Source organism: Vigna unguiculata, chromosome 5 (assembly GCF_004118075.2).
Source record: "Vigna unguiculata cultivar IT97K-499-35 chromosome 5, ASM411807v1, whole genome shotgun sequence".
Lineage (NCBI taxonomy): Eukaryota > Viridiplantae > Streptophyta > Magnoliopsida > Fabales > Fabaceae > Vigna > Vigna unguiculata.
This window is the reverse complement of record NC_040283.1, coordinates 20,884,516-20,904,408: the sequence shown is the minus strand read 5'-3', so window position 1 is coordinate 20,904,408 and position 19,893 is coordinate 20,884,516. Positions and strand designations below refer to the sequence as shown.

Genomic DNA, 19,893 nt, shown 5'->3' with positions numbered 1-19,893 from the left:
GGTTTTGGTTTGAATGAACCATAGTATGCATTTCATAAAAGTTGTTTTTCTTTCTTCTGTCCCCTTTATATGTTTGACAGTTGCTTATCCCGATTTTTACTGAATTTGTGTAACCAACACCATAGCATGCGTACGGTTTTCCTTTTCATTTTTTATGTCTACAAATACATCAGACTATTGTTATGTTTTGATGTTCTATACAAACACATCTATCCACAACATCCTTTCTTCACTATTGCCTAATTTTCTGTTTTCTTTACACCATGTCTGCTTTGCAAAAACAAACCCAGTCATTACAAGAATTGAACCCGGAGAAGGAAAGCTGGAATATTGTTGCAAGAGTGGTAAGATTATGGTTTGTAGAAGATTACACAAAAGGAAAATCTCCATTTTCCATGGAGATTGTTCTTCAAGACAAAGAGGTACTATACCATACTATAAACATTCGTCATTTTTTTAGTTTTCTTAATTTTTTTAGTTACCATGTTATATTATAATATTTCATATGAAACTTTTTTGCAGGGTGTCCTAATCCATGCGTCTGTTAGATGCACACTGATATACAAATTCCAATCTGAAATCAAAGAGGATAAGGTTTACTCCATTCAGTCTTTTAGTGTTTCATGTAATGGTGGTTCTTATAGAACTACAAATCATGCCTATAAGATCAACTTCCAATTTGGAACCAAGGTCAATTTGGTAGAATCTACCTTAGTTCCCAATATTAGTACTGCATACACCCCTTTTTCAACCATCCAAGCACCTGGTTTTGACATAGATTACTTAGTTAGTAAGTATATTAATTTTTTTTCTTCTTTGCATTAAAATTTTTATTCATTTTATATTTTTTCATTGTTTTATTTTTATTTTTAGATGTCATTGGAATGTTTACTGGTGTTGGAACAGAGAGAGAGTTAGAGAAAGGTGGTAAGAAGACCAACATGAATGTCATCCTTATTGAATCTGATGGGTAAGATTATTGTTGTTCTTTTATTTTATGTTTAACATTATTCTTATCTAATGAAATTTTATATCATGCAATAGTTATCGATTGGAGTGTACTTTATTTGGTCAATATGTTGATATGTTAAATGCATTTCTTGCGTTTGGAGAGGATCAATATGCTGTCATTGCTTTACATTATTGCAAAGTGAAGATCTTCCAAGGTAACTAACTTTTTGACATATTTTTACAAATGGAGTAACTTTTTTAAAAATTGTTTGACATCTTTATATATTTTATAGATAAAGTTTCTATTCAAAACTGTATGAACTGTATGAGGATAATTTTTAACTGTGATGGTGAAGATGCTACCAAGTTGAAGAAAATGTAAGTACATTTTGCATTTTTTATTTTTTTATTTTATTTTCGTTTAATTTCCCTTTTTTTTGTCTAGGGTGTGGGATAGTACTGAATCTCCTTCTCAACCTCTTACCCAACTTGGTCAGTCTTCAAAAGTTAGCTTAGAAGAAGATTTCATTAAGCTGCATCCTAGATGCTCAATTGAAGATCTCAAAGATTTTGAACAGGTTAAATTCTTTTCCTCTCTCTTTCATTTAAATTGTTTAGTTTGAATACTATGCTTTATATTGTTGCATTATTTATGTTCCAGGAAAGTACTTTTGTAGTGAAGGCTACTATCAAACATGTTCTAGATCATGATGATTGGTGGTACACAGCATGTATCTGCAACAAAGCTGTTTATCCTGACTCCAAAATGTTTTTTTTGTGAGAAATGTAACAAACATGTCATTAAGGTTACACCTAGGTAATATTATTAATCTTCATAATTATTTTTTCTGTAATTTTTCTAATTTTACTGATAGACATATTTGTATAAATCACTAATGTTCTATTTTTCTTTGCTTAGGTTTAAACTTAGACTTCGTGTAATTGATGCTACTGATTCTACAACTTTTGTTGTATTTGATCGTGATGCAAGTGCAATGTTGAAGAAATCATGCTCTGATATTCTTGACTTACAAGACAAGGTTAAGTATCCTATATATTGAAATAAATCATGATGAAATTATTTTTCATTCATTTCAATCATTTGCATTTCTACTTCTTTTTATAGAACACTGTTGCTGGTAACTTGCCTAAAGAGTTTGAAGTCCTCATTGATAAGACCTATGTGTTCAAAGTTGAGTGCAAGAATGATTATAATAGCAAATTTGAGCAATCATTTAGAGTTAAAAAAGTCTGCATGGATGAAAAAATCATTGAAAGCTTTAGTGATGTTGAACTTAAGTCTTTGGTAAGATCTGATTTATTTCTGTTTATATTTTTTCATATATGTAGTTTTATTTTTACTATTTTTTGACTTTACTATATTTGTTAGGATGTATACTCTGCAAATGAAGAAGAAAGTAAACTTAAGCAGATTACAAATGAGATTGCACCTGATACCATTGCAGAGGTATGTTAATATTACAACTATACTTATTTTTCTAAATGTTTTTATATGCTAACTTTTTCAAGTTTATTTTTAGGATTTGCTGCTCAAATTCACTGAAGAATCAAATGATGTTGAGCCTGTAAGTGATCATTTGAACACTATAGAATCAAGCCCTGTTTCTACAGAGGAAGCTTTGGTCAATCAACCTTTAATTGATGTTGAAAATGATGACTTAACCCATAAAGAATCATCTCATCTGGAGAATCTTAGCTTTGATTTGGCTACCAAAGCACGTGTCCCGGCAATTAAAAGGCAGAATCAATATGCGGCTCAAGAAAACAAGAAGATCCCAGTGAAGATGTTGAAGAAGAACATCAAGATTGAAAAGTGAATGAAATTTGTACTAGACTTTATTTGTGTTTTTATCTTGGTTATGTTTTATTTTTTTGGAAAACATTTGCTGATACTCATGACCAATATGTTTTGTTGTTCTTAAGTTATCATTTTCAAAACATTGACTTGAAGTTTCTCTTTATTTATTTATGAATTATATTACTTATTGCTGAACAGGATTGACTTTTTATTTGTGCATTCACAATTTGCTAGCAGAGTCAAACTGTGTTGATATTATTTTCTATTATCAACACCTTAATCATGCTAGCTACATCAAAGGAATTGTATTGTATTTCTATTTGTATTTTGTTTTAAAAGATTTTAGTCTTTCAGCATTTCTTTACATTTTAATGTTATCAATCAATTATGCGTAAATATATTTTTCAGGTTACATACATATAGTACTTATGTTTTGTTTTGTGTTGATTTGTAAACATCGTTATATTTTGCTAGCTAAATCTGAATGTGTTGATATTATTTATTTTGTCAACTACACTATCATGCTAGCTACAATTTGTTTTCTTCTTTAGTTGTTTTAATTTTTAAAACATTCATTTCAAATTTCTTCTTATTTTACTTATTGCTCAATGAGAGTTATTTTATATTGTCAACACTATAATCGTGGTACCTATATGAAAGCAAGTTTTTTGTATGTGTAATTTTTTTTAAAAGATTTTAGTCTTTCAGCATTTATTTACATTTCAATATTAGCAATCATTAATTCGTAAAAATATATTTCATGTTACATACATGTACTATTATTTTTTGATGTGTGTGTTGATATGTTGCTAGCTTAAAGTCAATGTGTTGATATTATTTTTTTGTGTCAACTACACTATCATGCTAGCTACATCAAACAGATTAAGTTTGCTCTATACTGCATGTTTTGACTAAATTTTATTATTTAAAAATCATTTCTGAGCACAATAAATTTTTTGAATTCTAATTCTAATTAACCAAAACAAAATCCGTCATTCATTAAAAATTTACACCATCAATTAATTTATTTCATTTTTTGGAACGAATTTATTTAATCCATGAATACAAGAACTATAATTTTATTAATTATTATCCATTTGTATTGCTGTTTGAAATTCTAATTTTTACTTTTGTTTCGAAATTTAAATTTGAATTTTGATTCTTTAATCACTAATTAAAGAATGTGTAATATTTGAAATTTGTATTAAATATTATTTATTTATTATTTTATGTATTTAAATTTTTTGTATTATTCTTTCAACTATTAATTATAATTAGCAACATCTATAAATTTCTAATTTTTTTCATTTTTTTATTTTTTAAAAATTTGACATTATATATTTTTTAATATTTTATTTTACGTAATTTTTGATATTACTCTTTAAACTTACAAATTGTTTTTTTAATTTAATTTTTAATCTTTTAATTTTTTAAAAGTTTATATTATTTTATTTTTAATATTATATTGGCCTCAAATTTTGATACTACTCTTTAAACTTCATTTAATGTTCTTTATTTAATCTTTATTTTGAATTGTTAATTTATATTTTTTTTATATTTTTAATTTGTAATAAATAGATACAAAAGCATTAAAGAAATATATTTTATTGGTTAAGTAATTAGAATTTGAAACAGTGTTTGGTATGTATAAAACTGTTGAGTATCCATCAAGTTTTGTTCATTATCCATCAACCAAACAGAACGGTCACTTCCCTTCACCATTCATGGATACCTCTCCTTCACCCTCCATGGATACCTCTGTCCCTGTGCCTGCCAGAATAACCTTAGGAAGGTTCACTACAATGCATTTTGTTCATAATCAAATATGTTTTGTTTACAAGAACTTCAAATATATGTTCGTTCTTCAAAATGAGCCCTTTCAAATGCACTGTAAATTTTTTTTCTTCATTCAACCATTCATTTTTTAAAACAGTGTTTGAACCCTTATTTTTTTTTTTTACATAAAAATCAAAACTTTACTTTATAATGGTTTAAATCTATGGTTTTTCTTTTTCTTCTTCACTTTTCATCTCTGTCTAACTATTTCTTCTTTCATCAAACATGCATCTCTTTTTGTTTTTTATCTTTCAATTTTTTTTTCTTCATTTTTTCTTCTTCGTTACAAAACTTTTTTGTCTTATAAAAAAATTTTAAGTTTCCAATAATAGTTTAAATTTTCAAAATTCTACTTCCGTAAGCAAAGTTTTTTTTTTTACTTTGTTGTATATCTGACGTATTCTCTGTCTTTCTTTCATTATCAGTTTAATATTTCCTTACATTCAGTTTATTACAGTCATTTTTTCAAATTTTATTGACCCTATTTTTTCTTTGTTGACCATTGGAATTTTAGGAGTTCGAACATGTTGATCGTATGTTTGTTGCTATGTTTGCTAAAGAATTAGGACCTGTTTGGCAGTTGGAAGATATTAAAGGGAATCGCCATCAGTTAACTTATAATATGGATGTCAATAATCCATTGCTGACTGATGGTTGGTCTAGCCTAAGAGTTCTTTATAAATTGCAGCATATCCATCAAATCATATTCAGATATGTTGGAAACTCAACATTCCAAATTACTGTATTCTCCGGCATGACTGCAATATCAACTGCCGCCAAATTTCTGACAAACATACATCGATTGCGATCAAAACAGTTTTTTAGAGTGAAATTGACAAAATCTCAAAGCCAAGCTAGCCATCTGGTGAACATTTTGCTTTTATATTATTTTTTATATTCTATCCACTTCATAGAAGTTTTTATTTATTTAACTATTAATTTTTTGCAGGACCTACCAACTGACTTTGCAGCTTATGTTCGCAAACGTAGATTCAAGAGGTTGGAATTGCAGGGATCGACCAACACATGCATTGTTCAGTGTAAGCTTTTGGTGCGTAATTCACCTAAGAAGTCCACTAAGATTGGAAAGGGATGGAAGGACTTTTGCATATTCAATTGGTTGAAAGAAGGGGATGTTATTGTCTTTGCAGCTCACAACCAAATGAGAAAGAAGAAGGTAAAAGTCTATGTCAAAAAAGAGTTTAGTTTTTAATATTTTACTTCTCTTTTATGAACTTTAGGTGGTATTTATGTTTTTGGTTTTCACTTTGAAGCAAGTTTGCTTTGTTTTGGTTTGTAAGACTCTATCTATCGTCATTTTGTTGCTTCTAATAAGTAGAAGCTATATCTAAAAGTATTATCCGTATGTTAATTTTGTTGAACTTTAATATTTTACTTACTTTTATTTTACTTATTTTCATGTTTCAAATTATTTTTTATAGTTATGTATTACTTTTATATATATTTATGAAAAAAACATCATTACAACTAAGATTTATTTTAATATTAATGTTATACAAAGAATATTCATTTGTATCAATCAAAATTATTAACAAAACTAATTTTTTTACCAAATTTTTAACACGGAATTGATGTTGTAAATGTAATACTATCTTTGTATTGTAATACCAACATTATAATTCTGTTATCTTTGTATTGTAATCCTATCTCAAAACAATTCAATGAAATAAATTTAATTTGTTACTCTCAAAGTTGTAGTGTATTTATGTTTTAAAAAGTTGAACAGCACGTGTATTCATTTTTTATCAAAGGACAATTTAAATTACATTAAGCTGACATTCTTTTTCTTTCATGAATGATTCAAAAATTCTTTCATTGTAAAGTCAATGTAGAAACAAATTTCTACTTTTATGGTTGACTATTATCAATCATAGTGCTTATTTGTTGGTCCAAAAAGGCATTATGGCACATATGCAAAGTCTGAACAGAAACATATTAGTGTCTGCAAATCATGAATTTGGACATTGCATATCAACAGGTACGATGTTCCAGATATTCATCAAAAGTTACAATTTCCATATTAGTGACTTTGTTGTTCTTTTTTATAAAAAGATGGTACTTACATTATCTACCTTAGGAATATTTAGCGTGGAAAACTGACTATGTCCCTTTATATTCAACACATCCTCCAACAAAATGTTTATTTTATTGTACTTCTCTTCAATGTGTAAACAAACAAAACATCAAGTCTATGTATAAACTTCTGGAAACATAACAATGTATGCATAAAAACAATTGTATGCATAAACAAACATAAACAAATGGCTGCAAATCTATCAACAAATGCAAGAAGAAAAAGGAAGACCATTGTGTGAACAAATATTTCAAATATGATGATTAACTCCTCAGGTAAAATAAACTTTTTGAGTTATTCATTTGTTCTAAAAACTTCTTGCCAATAAATTACATTAAGCTCTCATTCTTTTTCTTTCATGAATGATTCAAGAATTATTTCCATTACTTTCATTGTAAAGTAAATGTAGAAACAAATTTCTACTTTTATGGTTGACTATTATCAAACATAGTACTTATGTGTTGGTCCAAGAAGGTATTATAGCACAGATGCAAAGTCTGAACAGAAGCATATCAGTGTCTGCAAATCATGTATTTGGACATTGGATATCAAAAGGTACGCTGTCACAGATATTGATCAAAAGTTACAGTTTCCATATTAGTGACTTGGTTGTTCTTTTTTATAAAAAGATTGTACTTACATTATCTACCTTAGGAATATTCAGCGTGGAAAACTGACTATGTCCCTTTATATTCAACACATCCTCCAACAAAATGTTTATTTTTTTTCAACTTCTCTTCACTGTGTAAACAAACAAAACAGCAAGGGTATGTATAAACTTCTGGAAACATAACAGTGTATGCATAACAACAATTGTATGCATAAACAAACATAAACAAATGGATGGAAATCTATCAACAAATGCAAGAAGAAAAAGGAAGAGCATTGTGTCAACAAATATTTCAAATATGATGATGAACTCCTCAGGTAAAATAAACTTTTTGAGGTATTCATTTGTTGTTAAAACCTTTTTCTCATTATACAGATTTTTGTAATCACTATCTACACCTCTTAATATTTTTTTTAGGTATTCATAAAAAAAATGCAACAGATCTAATTATTTTATTACTTGGATTGCAATTATTTTAACAGTTTGGATTACATTGTTTAACAATTTTATTTCAAATCAACTTCATCTATTAGTGCTAAAGTTTAACAGTTTGAACCATTTTAGTAGTATGGAATGAAAATATTACTCCAACTATCAACAACTCCTTTACTGTCAGTGAAGATAGAAACCTACATGCTCAAGCAATTCAATCTTCAAATAGAAAGCCATTGTTGGAGTTGACATGTCGTGGTAAGTTTTGTTCACTGAATTTCCCAACAATGAAGTTGAAAGGCAGAATGTGTCATTCATCTTTATAGTTAATGTAATATTTGTATTTTAAAGTGGATAATTTTTTTTTTTGCAGACATTGACCAACGTAATTATAAGAATGCACGAGCTAGAAGGAAAGTTATTAGGGATCAGAAGATTGCAGAAAAAAGTAATAATGGGCCTGATAAATATGATATTATTTTATCTTTATTTCAATTCCTTTAATAGTTTTTATATTACTAATATTTTCTAACATTTCATGTAAAGAAATTCATGGTTCTACCTCCATTGGATCTGGAATTGTTTGTAATTCAATTGAAATCACCAATGGTCCAATTTTGCACAAGACCAACATTAACAACAAAGGTAACAATCCAAATTGTATTCCAAGTTTCTGTTAATTCAATCCAAGTTTGAAACTAATATATCATCATTTTATATCTAATTTTAGATCAAGAATTTGCTGGTAGCACCTTCATTCCTGCTTCTATGGCTTCTTCTTATTCTGAAGTTGTTAATCTTTTTTATGTCGAACAGAACCAAAGTCATGGTAATTTGTACTATTAACAAAATTATTTTGAATACTTTAATTACTTTTAGTGTTACAATTTCATTTTGCTAATGCTTAATTCAATATTTAGACATATGTAAGCTACAATCCTATACCAGTGCAATATCAAGTCAATCATCTCAATATTTAGAAGCTGTAAAATTGGGGCAGCCTTCTCTTCATGATGTTATTACACCTATTTCAAAGATATTGGATTTTGACAACAATTCTGATGAAGATGAGAATCATGGTAATCAATAATGCTTAACTATAAAAAATAAATTAATATTTTTTGTTTAACTTTATTATTAATTGTTTATTTATTTTATATCAGATTATCTTATTGGGCATTTCTCCTCTGATTTGTATTCAAGAGCTGAAGTTCAAGGTTGAATATAACTTTTTACCCAATTTATATTATTATATTGTACATATAAATATAAAAATCTTTTAATTAATAACATTTTTTTTATGTACTTAGCACATGTTGATGTAGGGGACTGTTCCATTGAGTGTCCCTATTGTGAAGCTCAATTGTGGTACGAAGAAAGATCTGATAAATGCAAAAGATTAAAACAAGTTGATTTTTCTCTTTGTTGTCAAAAGGGAAAAGTCCAACTTCCATTGTTAAAGAAACCTCCTCAATTGCTTCAAAAGTTGTTGAAAGGTGAAGATACTACAAGCCAACATTTCTTACAGTACATAAGAAGCTACAACAACATGTTCTCATTTACATCAATTGGTGCGAAGATTCATTCCTCAATCAATGATGGATGTGGTCCTCCTCAGTTTATTCTTAGTGGTCAAAATTACCATCGCATAGGAAGTTTATTGCCCGATAAAGGATCAAGTCCAAAATTTGCACAACTATATATTTATGACACAGAAAATGAAACAACAAACAGAGTTAGTCATTTTGGGTATGCCTACATACTTTATTATTTTTTTATGAATCATTTTGTATATTATTTATCCTTTTGTAATTTTACAGGTCTGATATACAACAATCCATATTTGATAAATCATTGATAGAAGATTTGAAAAGCATGATTGACAAACACAATGTTCTTGCTCAATCATTCAGAAGAGTAAGAGATTTGATACATGATGATGATCGATCAAATTTTGGATTGAGGTTATTTAGACATCGCTGTAAGGATCCTAGAGTATACAATACCCCAATAGCAGATGAAGTCGCAGCATTGATAGTTGGTGATTTGAGCACTTTAGATGTAGGAAGAGACATCATTGTCAAGAAAGTTTGTGGTCAATTGACAAGACTACATGAAACTCATACATGTTTCATTCCTCTGCAATATCCTTTGATTTTTCCATATGGAGAGGATGGTTATCAAGAGGATATTCCAATTAGAGATTGTCAAAGATATGGTCAAAGTAGAAAGAGAGTTCGAATTTCTTTACGAGAATTCATTGCTTTCAGAATACAAGATAGAAAGGTTGAATTTGGTAACATTGTACACTCACGTAGATTGTTTCAACAATTTTTAGTGGATACCTACACGATGATTGAAGATCAAAGGTTGTCTTTTATAAGAAATAATCAAAAACTCATTCGTTCTGATATTCTAAATGGGTTACAAGAAGCTGTTAACAAAGGTGAAACTGATCCTTCTTCCATTGGAAAGCGTATAGTTTTGCCAGCTTCATTTACAGGTGGCATGAGATACATGTTCAATAATTGCCAAGATGCTATGGCCATTTGTAAGAGGTATGGCTATCCAGATTTGTTTATAACAATCACATGTAATGTCAATTGGCCTGAAATTCATGATTTTGTAAAATCAAGAGGTTTAACTGCTTCAGATAGGCCAGACATTGTTTGCAGAGTTTTTAAAATGAAATTAGACCAAATGATGACAGATTTCAAGAAGAATAATTTCTTTGGCAAAGTCAATGCAGGTACACAAACTACATTTCCATCATTCTGATTTTTTACCTAAAATTGTTTTGTATAATTATTATCTTCAAATTATAGGTATGTATACAGTTGAATTTCAGAAGAGAGGTCTGCCACATGCTCATATATTATTATGGTTGAGTAACTCAAACAAGTTAGAAAATGCAAAACACATAGATAAAGTAATCTCTGTTGAACTTCCTCATCCAGATCTGTATCCAAAACTTTCAAAGGCTATTAAAACATATATGATACATGGTCCGTGCGGAGCTGCTAGATTCAACTCACCATGCATGAAAGAAGGTCGGTGTTCTAAATTTTTTCCTAAAACGTTTAGACATAAAACTACAATTGATGAGGATGGATATCCTGTATATAGGCGTAGAGATGATGGTTTATTTGTGTTGAAAAATGGACATAAATTAGGTAATGGAAATGTTGTGCCTTATAGTCCTCTTCTCTTAATGAGATATCAAGCTCATGTTAATACAGAATATTGCAACAAATCAAACTCAATCAAGTATTTGTTCAAATACGTCAACAAAGGTCCTGATAGAGCCACAATGAAAATTACAGACAAAGAGAATGATTCTACAGAAGTCCGTATTGTTGATGAGATTAAAAGATATTATGATTGTAGATATTTATCTCCATGTGAAGCAGTTTGGAGAATTTTCAAATTTGATATCCATCATAGATGGCCTGCTGTTCAGCGTTTAACTTTTCACCTACAAGATCAGCAAACATTTTTGTTTAAAGATGATGATAGAATTGATGATGTATTGGAGAGGAATGACAACATCAATACCATGTTTCTAGCTTGGTTTGAAGCTAACAAAAAATATGAGGAAGGAAGGAACTTGACCTATGCTTAATTTCCAACAAAGTTTGTTTGGATGTCTCAACAAAGGCAATGGAAACCAAGAAAGCAGGGTTATAGTATTGGAAGACTGACATATGTTCCTCCAGGATCGGGTGAATGCTATTACATGAGAATCTTACTGACAAAACAAAAAGGTTGTATTAATCATGATAGTATAAAGACAATTAATGGTAAAACATTCTCTACATACCAAGAGGCTTGCCAGGAATTGGGATTATTGGCAGATGACAAAGAATTCATTGATGCTATTAAAGAGGCTAGCCATCTTGCATCTGGAAATCAACTTAGAAGATTATTTGTGTCTTTGTTAATCATGAATACAATGTCAAAGCCAAAATTTGTTTGGGATGCAACTTGGAATTTATTGGCAGATGGTATCCTATACCAAAGAAGGAAACACTTGAACATACCAGGTAGTAAATATAAATAATCTCCATTCTTTATTCCATATTTTTTTATTCATGACATGTTATTTTTTTTGTAGGTTTTCAAATGGAAGAACATGATTTACACACTCTGTGTCTTCTAGAAGTAGAAGAACTTCTAAACTCCAATGGGCGATCTTTAACAGATTATAGTTCCCTTCCTCAACCGGATTTGTCTCATTCATTCAAATTTAATAACAGGTTCATTATTGATGAATTGAATTATGATAAAGAAGAAATGGAGAAGCTACATCACTCTCTATTGCAGTCAATCACTAATGACCAACTACATGTTTATAAAAGAATTATGACAACAGTGAATTCAGATGTAGGAATTTTTTTTTCTTATATGGTTATGGTGGGACTGCAAAAACATATTTGTGGAAACTTTTGTCAGCTGCTGTTAAAGCAAAGGGAATGATTGCGCTTAATGTAGCTTCAAGCGGTATTGCATCTTTATTGCTTCCTGGAGGTACAACTGCTCATTCTACTTTTTGCATACCACTAGCAATCAATGATGAATCAACGTGCAACATCAGTCAAGGAAGTCTTCGTGCTAAACTATTGATGGAAACAAAACTTATCATATGGGATGAAGCTCCTATGATGAATAAGTTATGTTTCCAAGCTTTTGATAGAACATTGAGAGACATTATGAGAGCTACAAATAAAGATAATGCTGACAAACCATTTGGTGGAAAGGTTGTTGTCTTGGGCGGTGATTTTAGACAAATCTTGCCAGTAGTAAGAAAGGGATCAAGGTATGATATTGTGAATTCAGCAATTAATTACTCTGATTTGTGGCAATATTGCACAGTTCTTAGGCTATCACAAAACATGAGGTTAAAATGTGTTGTTTCTAATGAAAGTGCAATACATATAAAAGAATTTGCTGATTGGATTCTTAAAATTGGAGATGGAAATATGAATTTCAATGAAAGTGGTGAAGCCAACATTTCAATACCAACAGATCTTCTAATTCCAGAAAGTGAAACACCTTACTTTCTTTAGTGAAATTTGTTTATGGTGGTCTAATTGAAAATATCATGAATCCTGCCTTATTTGATGATGGTGCTATACTTTGCCCTACAATTGATAGTGTTGAACAAGTAAATAACTTCATTTTATCTTTGATTCTTGGTGAAGAACAAATTTATTTAAGTTCAGACACTCCTTGCCAATCTGATGATGATCAAGAAATTCAAGGTGAGTGGTTTACTCAAGAGTTTCTAAATGATATCAAATGTTCAGGAATTCCAAATCATAGGATTAAATTGAAAGTTGGCGTACCAATTATGCTTTTAAGAAACATTGATCAAGCAAATGGTCTTTGCAATGGTACAAGGTTGAAAGTTAATGATTTGGGAAAGAATGTTATCTCTGCTACTGTCATAACAGGGAAAAATGTTGGTGACAAAATTTTCATTCCAAGAATGAACTTGACACCTTCTGATTCCAGCATCCCGTTTAAATTTCAAAGGAGGAAATTTCCAATATCCTTATGCTTTGCAATGACAATAAACAAAAGTCAAGGACAAACTCTTTCTAAAGTTGGACTTTATCTTCCTCGCCCAGTTTTTACTCATGGACAATTGTACGTAGCAATTTCTAGAGTCACAACAAAGCAAGGACTCAAAATTTTAATTCTGGATGAAGATGGAAAAGTAAGCAATACAACTACCAATGTGGTTTACAAAGAAATATTTGAAAATCTTTGATAAGAGGTATACAACTTACTTTACCAAATTATTATACTTTGTCAATTATTGTATCTTTAACTGTAATTCCTTTGTTTTGTTGCAGATTATAATTATGGATGAAGATGAAAAAGTAAGCAATACAACTACAAATGTGGTCTACAAAGAAATATTTGTAAATCTTTGATAAGAGGTATACAACTTACTTAAGAAAATTATTATAATTAGTCAATTATTGTATTTTTAACTATAATTTCTTTGCTTTATTGCAGATGATAATATGCCTAGCTGCAGCCATATTGAAAATACATGGTCATTGATACATCTTTGAATAGCATTATTTCATTGTCCAGTCATAGATTGATATTTTGAACACCATGTTTGTTGTAGTACATATATTATAACAGTTATAAAGATTCTGAATTGTTGTTATTTTTATTTATGTTTGTGGCTTTAATGTATTGTCAAGAAAAAATATGTACCTAGATGTTCTTATTCCTTACTGCAGTACAGGTGGCTTTACTGTTATAAATGCATTACAGTTGTAAATTGTTTTTGTTTAAGTTTCTTTATATATTAAAATATCTGCAAAGAACATATACAACATATATAAAGTAACTTTACAATTACAGCCACTGTTTGCACGTGATACTGCATCTTTGCTGCCACTTTTAGGTAATATTCCTTTTTCACGTGATAATCTTTGCTCTTCCATTCTCAACTTCAACTTTACCATTCATTCACACTCCTTTTCAGTTACCCATATATTTAAACCTTCTATTTTTTTCTACAATTACATGAATGGAGATGGAGCAAACCAGTACATATGGAGCAAACAACAGAAGAATTCTTTTGAACTTCAACACCATCTACATCTGCTCTCAAGTATGTTGTAAATTTAAGAACAGAAATAAATTTTTGGAAAGCATTGATATTTGTTATTTTATGTGTTTTCTGGTGTGAATTGTATCATCCTGATTCATATTGTATCAGGCACATTAAGATTTCTAGATTTTTCCCTCATATAATTGTTTGAGTTAATGTTTTCATTTCGTTGCAGAGATAAATTTGTTCGTTTTTTTACTATGTTTATTAATTTGTAGCCATTTGGATTTGTCGATCGACATTTTGCTGTTGCTTATGAACATGAATTAGTTCAACAGTGGCACTTGGTAGATGTAAATGGTAAGAGCACGATAGTTACCTATAACATGGATTCAAATAACCCAAAAATCATAGAAGGTTGGAGTAATATGAGAGATTTGTATGACATCAAAAGTGACTCTCACATGCGGTTTCAGTATATGGAAAATTCTTTATTTCACATAATTATGTTTAAAGATGGTTGTACACCAAGGAGTTTGTCAACATTTATGTGCCGTATCAGTCATCAAGAAACAAGATCTATATTTTTAGTGAAATTGACAAAGTATCAAAGCAAAGCAAGTCACTTGGTATATGTCTTACGAATTCTTTTGATCATTTCAAGTATTATAATATCAATTTACATATAATTAAATGAAATTAATTAATGCACTAACAATAAAATTTGAATCATACAGGACTTGCCATCAAAGTTTGCCAACTTCACTCGGGACGAGAAGGTAGAATATGTGTTTCTTATAGGGCCCAAAACTATAGTCAATTGCAAAATCCTATTATCAAATAGGAATAGAAGTTCAACAAAGATAGGTCAAGGTTGGAAGTTATTTTGTGTTGAAAATGAGTTAAAAGAAGGTGATATTGTTATCTTCTAAACAAACAATGATTTTATCGAACCAAATATTGAGGTCTTTGTTAATGGTTGTTGTTGTGATTAGATTAAGCATATTTGTAAAATGTTGTTGTTCTAAATGATGTATTTCATGACTTATGTTTATTATCATTTCAATAATATCATTATCTAAGTTTAACATCTTATAGATTTATATTTTATTAAATTTTTAAAACAAATTGTTACACTTCTATAATTTATTATCAATAATAAAAAAAAAGTCAAAAAACTAGTTTAAGAGAATAACAATGTTATTAATGAGAGCTTTGAAAATCCTAAATCACTAACAGCCAAAATTCAGAATTGCAATCGAAGATGCAAAGCAAAATAAATACAACTTTCACCAAAACAAACCTTGTACAGAACACTGAATAATGTAAGAAGCATTCAAAAACAGGGATTACTAAAAGTGAGAGAAGAAAAAGAGTTTTGTATAGTTCTGAAAAGCAAAAGTAATACACACACGAAAAACCCGAAATGGGAATAGGTTGTTTGACTGAGTAAGAACAGAAACAGAAACATAGACAAGGAAAATGCATAAAATGTGATGTCGTTTCAACAACCGAGAAAAAAAATTCGAGAATAAAAATGTGCAGAAAGTTGCAGAGAAAAGGAGAAAGTTGTGGAGGATATGGAAGAGATTGATGGTTTATTGAAAACTGCCATTTATGTTGAAGATTGCTATTAGATGTAAAAAGCAAAATCTCAATTCATTTTGTGCTGTTTGAAATATTATAGTTATCATTAGATATTAGATATAATAGAAAATTGTTATCATTTTTTGTTACAAATAGGAAAAGAAAACAAATATTTATATTTATATATTTTTAGTAGTTTTAATGTGATTACATCTACAAAATTTTCAAATGTTTTCCTTTAAAATTTATTTATTATAATTATTATTATATTAGATATAAAAAATTAAAAATACATGAATGTTATTTAAAATATTATTGTTATTATTTTTTTTTCCAGCTTTTCTTGTGAATAGAATGACAGATTTAGTTACTAATATTAATTTGAAAGTGACATATGTAGTTATTAATATTAATATAAATATTAATTAAGTGGTAAAATTGTATTTAAGTGATGAATTTTAATTTCAATTTTTTCTTAAAATCAAATTATTATTTAAAGTTATCTATCATTTATAGTTGTAATTCAATAATTATTGTAATTTAGTTATTATTATTAATTTAAATTATTATTATTAGTTTAATTATTAATTAAGTGATGAAATTCTAGTTAAGTGATAAATTTTTAATTAAGTGGAAAATTTAATTTTCAAAATTTTTAGAATAAAATTATTATCTATATTATTTATACATAATAGTTATGGAGTGTGTTTAACATTTTTTTCCTTTTAATAAATTTTGAAATTTTTGATTATTGTGTTTGATTTAGGTTTAAAATTTATTTTTTTGTGACGGTTTGAGGTGTGTTATTTATAGATTATTTATAGATAAATATATTGTAATTCAATAAATATTGTAATTTATTAATTATTATTGATTTTTTAAAATTATTATTGATTTGTTCTCATTAATAATGTACAAAGTATAATATTTAAGTATTAATATTTATGTGAGAATGTACTTTTTGAATTTTTTGTTTGCATCAATAAAAGAAATGTTAAAAGCACACAAAGCTACATGTAAGAAATATGGAGTGGCACTTGTTTAATTTGAAGGTGTGGTTTAATTTTTCTTTTTAGGTGTGTTTGGATTAAAAAGATAAATTTGATGGGTAGATTTTTTTTAAGGTGTGTTTGAATTAAAATGATAGATTTAGTGGATGCATTTGAATGAATTTAAAATAAAAAGAAAATTAAAATTAAAATTGTTTGGATCAAGAAAAAGAGAAGATAGTATTAATTAAATTTAAAATTTTTAAATTTTGTGATTGATGAATTTAAATTTTTAAAATGTTGCTGATGGTTGTCATTTTATTATACATATATAGATTATAACTGCTGATAAAAAAAAAAGTAAAGTTTTGTAATATGGACAACCGCATCTTTATATTCATCATAGAGGGAAAAAACAATTGAAAGCTACGATTGAATCATCTGTAAAACTTTTGGTTAAGTCGGTTATTGGACAAAATACTGACAAAATATGCGTGTTAGAAGTAAAATATGATAATGAGTTATTCTTGTAACCATACAATAATAAAGCACCTGTCACTTCATAACCCATGGTATTAATTTTCAGTACGAAAAGGAATGGACACAGTTCAAAATAAATGACCATCTTAGACCGGTTTTAGATATAGTAGTAATAATAATAATAATAATTATATTGCCCTTCCTCTTGTTTCTCTTCTTTACGATTAATGAACATTTCAAATTGTCTTTACCTTTCCTACCTTCTGTCTGAAAACAAAGGGAGATTTATATTTTCAAGCGATTTACAACAAAAGGTATAGATAATTGGTAGATTACAATGGCCACTGCTGTTGGATCTGAGAAACTTATTACCTTGAAGCTCACAGTATTCAGAGAAGAAAGAAAAGTTATCTTTGCCGAAGCAGGAAAGGACTTTGTGGATGTTCTGTGCAGCTTCTTAACAATGCCTTTAGGAACCATCGCAAGACTTGTACGCAAGGGGTGTAAGTCGCAGCCACCTGAAATTGCATCACTCATTTCGCTCTATCAAAGTGTGGAGAATCTCGACAAAGGGTGTTTTCCCACAGATACGTGTAAGGAAATGCTACTGCGTCCGAGAAACTCAGTGGAAGCTTATTGCAGGAGTTTGAAGATAAACATTGACGACACAGAACCCACTCGGTATTTTGTATGTGAAAACTTGATCAGTTGTAGACACCAAAGCCCTGTCTTGATAAGCACCTTCAGAAATAAAAGATGCAGATGTGGGGGTTGTTAGGAATTCAAGTGGAAGTCTAAGTCTCATATTGGTTAAAAATGAGAAAGTAGAGCACTATATAAAAATAAAGATCCACAAATTCATTGTCTTAAGGTTTTGGATTGAGAGTAGTGTTGGTATTTTATGTGATTAAACTCAGGTCTCATTAAACAGTGTTTACTAGCAAATCCTATTTCTACTGAAACATCTGACTCTTTCGATGGTTTTGTTCTGAGTAATTCCAGTTTCATGATCACGGACGATCTGAGAGTTTTTCCAAACTCAATGAATACAACTGTTAATGTGCTACAGAATAGTGGAATAAGAAACGTGTCTTTTGTAAGCGAAATGACAGTGAATATAACTAAGAATCAGGTTTTTGTACTTGCATTTCATATTAGTTTCTTAAGATTGTTTATTGAACGACTGTTTAAGGTTGGTATGATTATGATTATGTATCGATTTTTGCTTTTTACAGGTAGTGGATCTGTTGAGACTTAGTTTGTGCTCAAAGACAGTTTTGACAGATTTGTTCTTAGAAAAACTTCCCGGTGAGAGATTACTGAAAAGGAAAAGAATCGTTCTCTCTGATTTTCAAGCAAGAGATAGTGGTAAAATCACAGTGAAGATAATGCAGAGAAAATCTAATAGAAAGATAGTGTTTGCCGAAGGAAACGAGGATTTTGCGGATTTTCTTTTCAGTTTGCTGACTATACCTTTAGGAGGTGCGGTACATTTGACGAAAGGATTTTGTTATTTTGGTAGTGTTGATGGATTGTACAGGAGTGTTGTTGATCTGGATGACAAATATTGGATCACAAAGGAAGTGAAAAATAAGGTTGTTGCTCCTGTTCTTGCCGCACAGTTCAAAAGGGGTAATTTGCTACCGCTAATGTGCGACGTTGTCCCCAATTATTTTTGTTACGTTAACATCGAAGATCACTTTACTGAAAGAATTAAAGTCTGCTATTTAACTTCCACCCGTAAGAAAGTGAACCCCTTGGTAGAAAGTTGTGTGGCTTCGGTGTTTGTGGATCCCTTGTCTGATTCAAGTAACAACGTTAAAGGATATGCCAAAGGACCGACCATGTATATGGCAACAGATGATTTGGTTGTGACTCCTTCCTCCTCCTTTTCTGTTATGTCTTTGCTGAACAGTATGGACATCCCCGTTCATGACTTAAAAGAGAAAGTAGTTAGCATAGGCAAAGAGGAGGTAAGAATAGTAAAATAAAAAATTATGATATATATATATATATATATAATATATATATAATTTTTTTTCCTAGCCAATTCTTTGTTTAGTTTCTATCTAAAATTGCTTTTCATCCGGTCCTTGAAATATTATTTTTTGTATATAATTTTTTTTTATATATTAAACCTTGTAAAGACACTTATTAACATTATGGTCTTGTTGCAGGTTGTGCGCACCCTACAAGCTTTGTGCACTACATCAGCCCTATCAACATTAAGTCTGAGCCACTTAACCAAAGTGAAGGAAGAGTGCTTAACAAAAGTGAAGGAGGAGTGCTGAGTTAACAATGACATTCTCCAGAGTTTACCACACATTTTGTGAGAAAAAGCTTTATTTGGAATTAACTATATTTTCTCTTAGAAATAGTCCTATTATTTCGTTTTTTTTTTCATTTTCCGCAATTCTATGTTTACATTTAAAATGTTTTGTTGTCATTAAAATGATTTTGGACTTTTCCAGCAATTTTGATGCCTTCTTATAATGGAGGATGTCTTCTTTACATGTG

The 19,893-nt window shown here is 29.4% G+C and overlaps 2 protein-coding genes and 1 pseudogene across 2 annotated transcripts; all 3 read left to right on the top strand.

Moving 5' to 3' along the window:
• Positions 1 to 263: 263 nt before the first annotated feature.
• On the top strand, positions 264 to 2,789 carry LOC114184469 (replication factor A protein 1-like). The gene is made up of 11 exons (XM_028071777.1): positions 264 to 422; positions 523 to 790; positions 874 to 970; positions 1,045 to 1,166; positions 1,245 to 1,329; positions 1,397 to 1,529; positions 1,613 to 1,719; positions 1,871 to 1,991; positions 2,078 to 2,257; positions 2,342 to 2,419; positions 2,493 to 2,789. The coding sequence occupies exons 1-11, from the start codon at positions 264 to 266 to the stop codon at positions 2,787 to 2,789; spliced, it is 1,647 nt and encodes a 548-aa protein (XP_027927578.1).
• Positions 2,790 to 5,141: 2,352 nt separating this feature from the next.
• Positions 5,142 to 13,516, top strand: LOC114184468 (annotated as a pseudogene).
• Positions 13,517 to 17,713: 4,197 nt separating this feature from the next.
• Positions 17,714 to 19,667, top strand: LOC114184467. Its single transcript, XM_028071776.1, has 4 exons — positions 17,714 to 18,064; positions 18,308 to 18,508; positions 18,612 to 19,349; positions 19,554 to 19,667. Exons 1-4 carry the CDS (start codon positions 17,714 to 17,716, stop codon positions 19,665 to 19,667), a joined length of 1,404 nt encoding a protein of 467 aa, XP_027927577.1.
• The last annotated feature ends 226 nt before the right edge of the window (positions 19,668 to 19,893 follow it).

Excerpts from the sequence above, each read along its gene's own strand:
- LOC114184467 (XM_028071776.1), top strand. The coding sequence starts at position 17,714 with ATGGCCACTGCTGTTGGATCTGAGAAACTTATTACCTTGAAGCTCACA. Across the intron at positions 18,065-18,307 it reads CAGAACCCACTCGGTATTTT|TGTTTACTAGCAAATCCTAT; the intron begins GTATGTGAAAAC and ends CTCATTAAACAG. Across the intron at positions 18,509-18,611 it reads TGAATATAACTAAGAATCAG|GTAGTGGATCTGTTGAGACT; the intron begins GTTTTTGTACTT and ends TGCTTTTTACAG.
- LOC114184469 (XM_028071777.1), top strand. The coding sequence starts at position 264 with ATGTCTGCTTTGCAAAAACAAACCCAGTCATTACAAGAATTGAACCCG. Across the intron at positions 1,992-2,077 it reads TTCTTGACTTACAAGACAAG|AACACTGTTGCTGGTAACTT; the intron begins GTTAAGTATCCT and ends TTCTTTTTATAG. Across the intron at positions 2,258-2,341 it reads ATGTTGAACTTAAGTCTTTG|GATGTATACTCTGCAAATGA; the intron begins GTAAGATCTGAT and ends TATATTTGTTAG.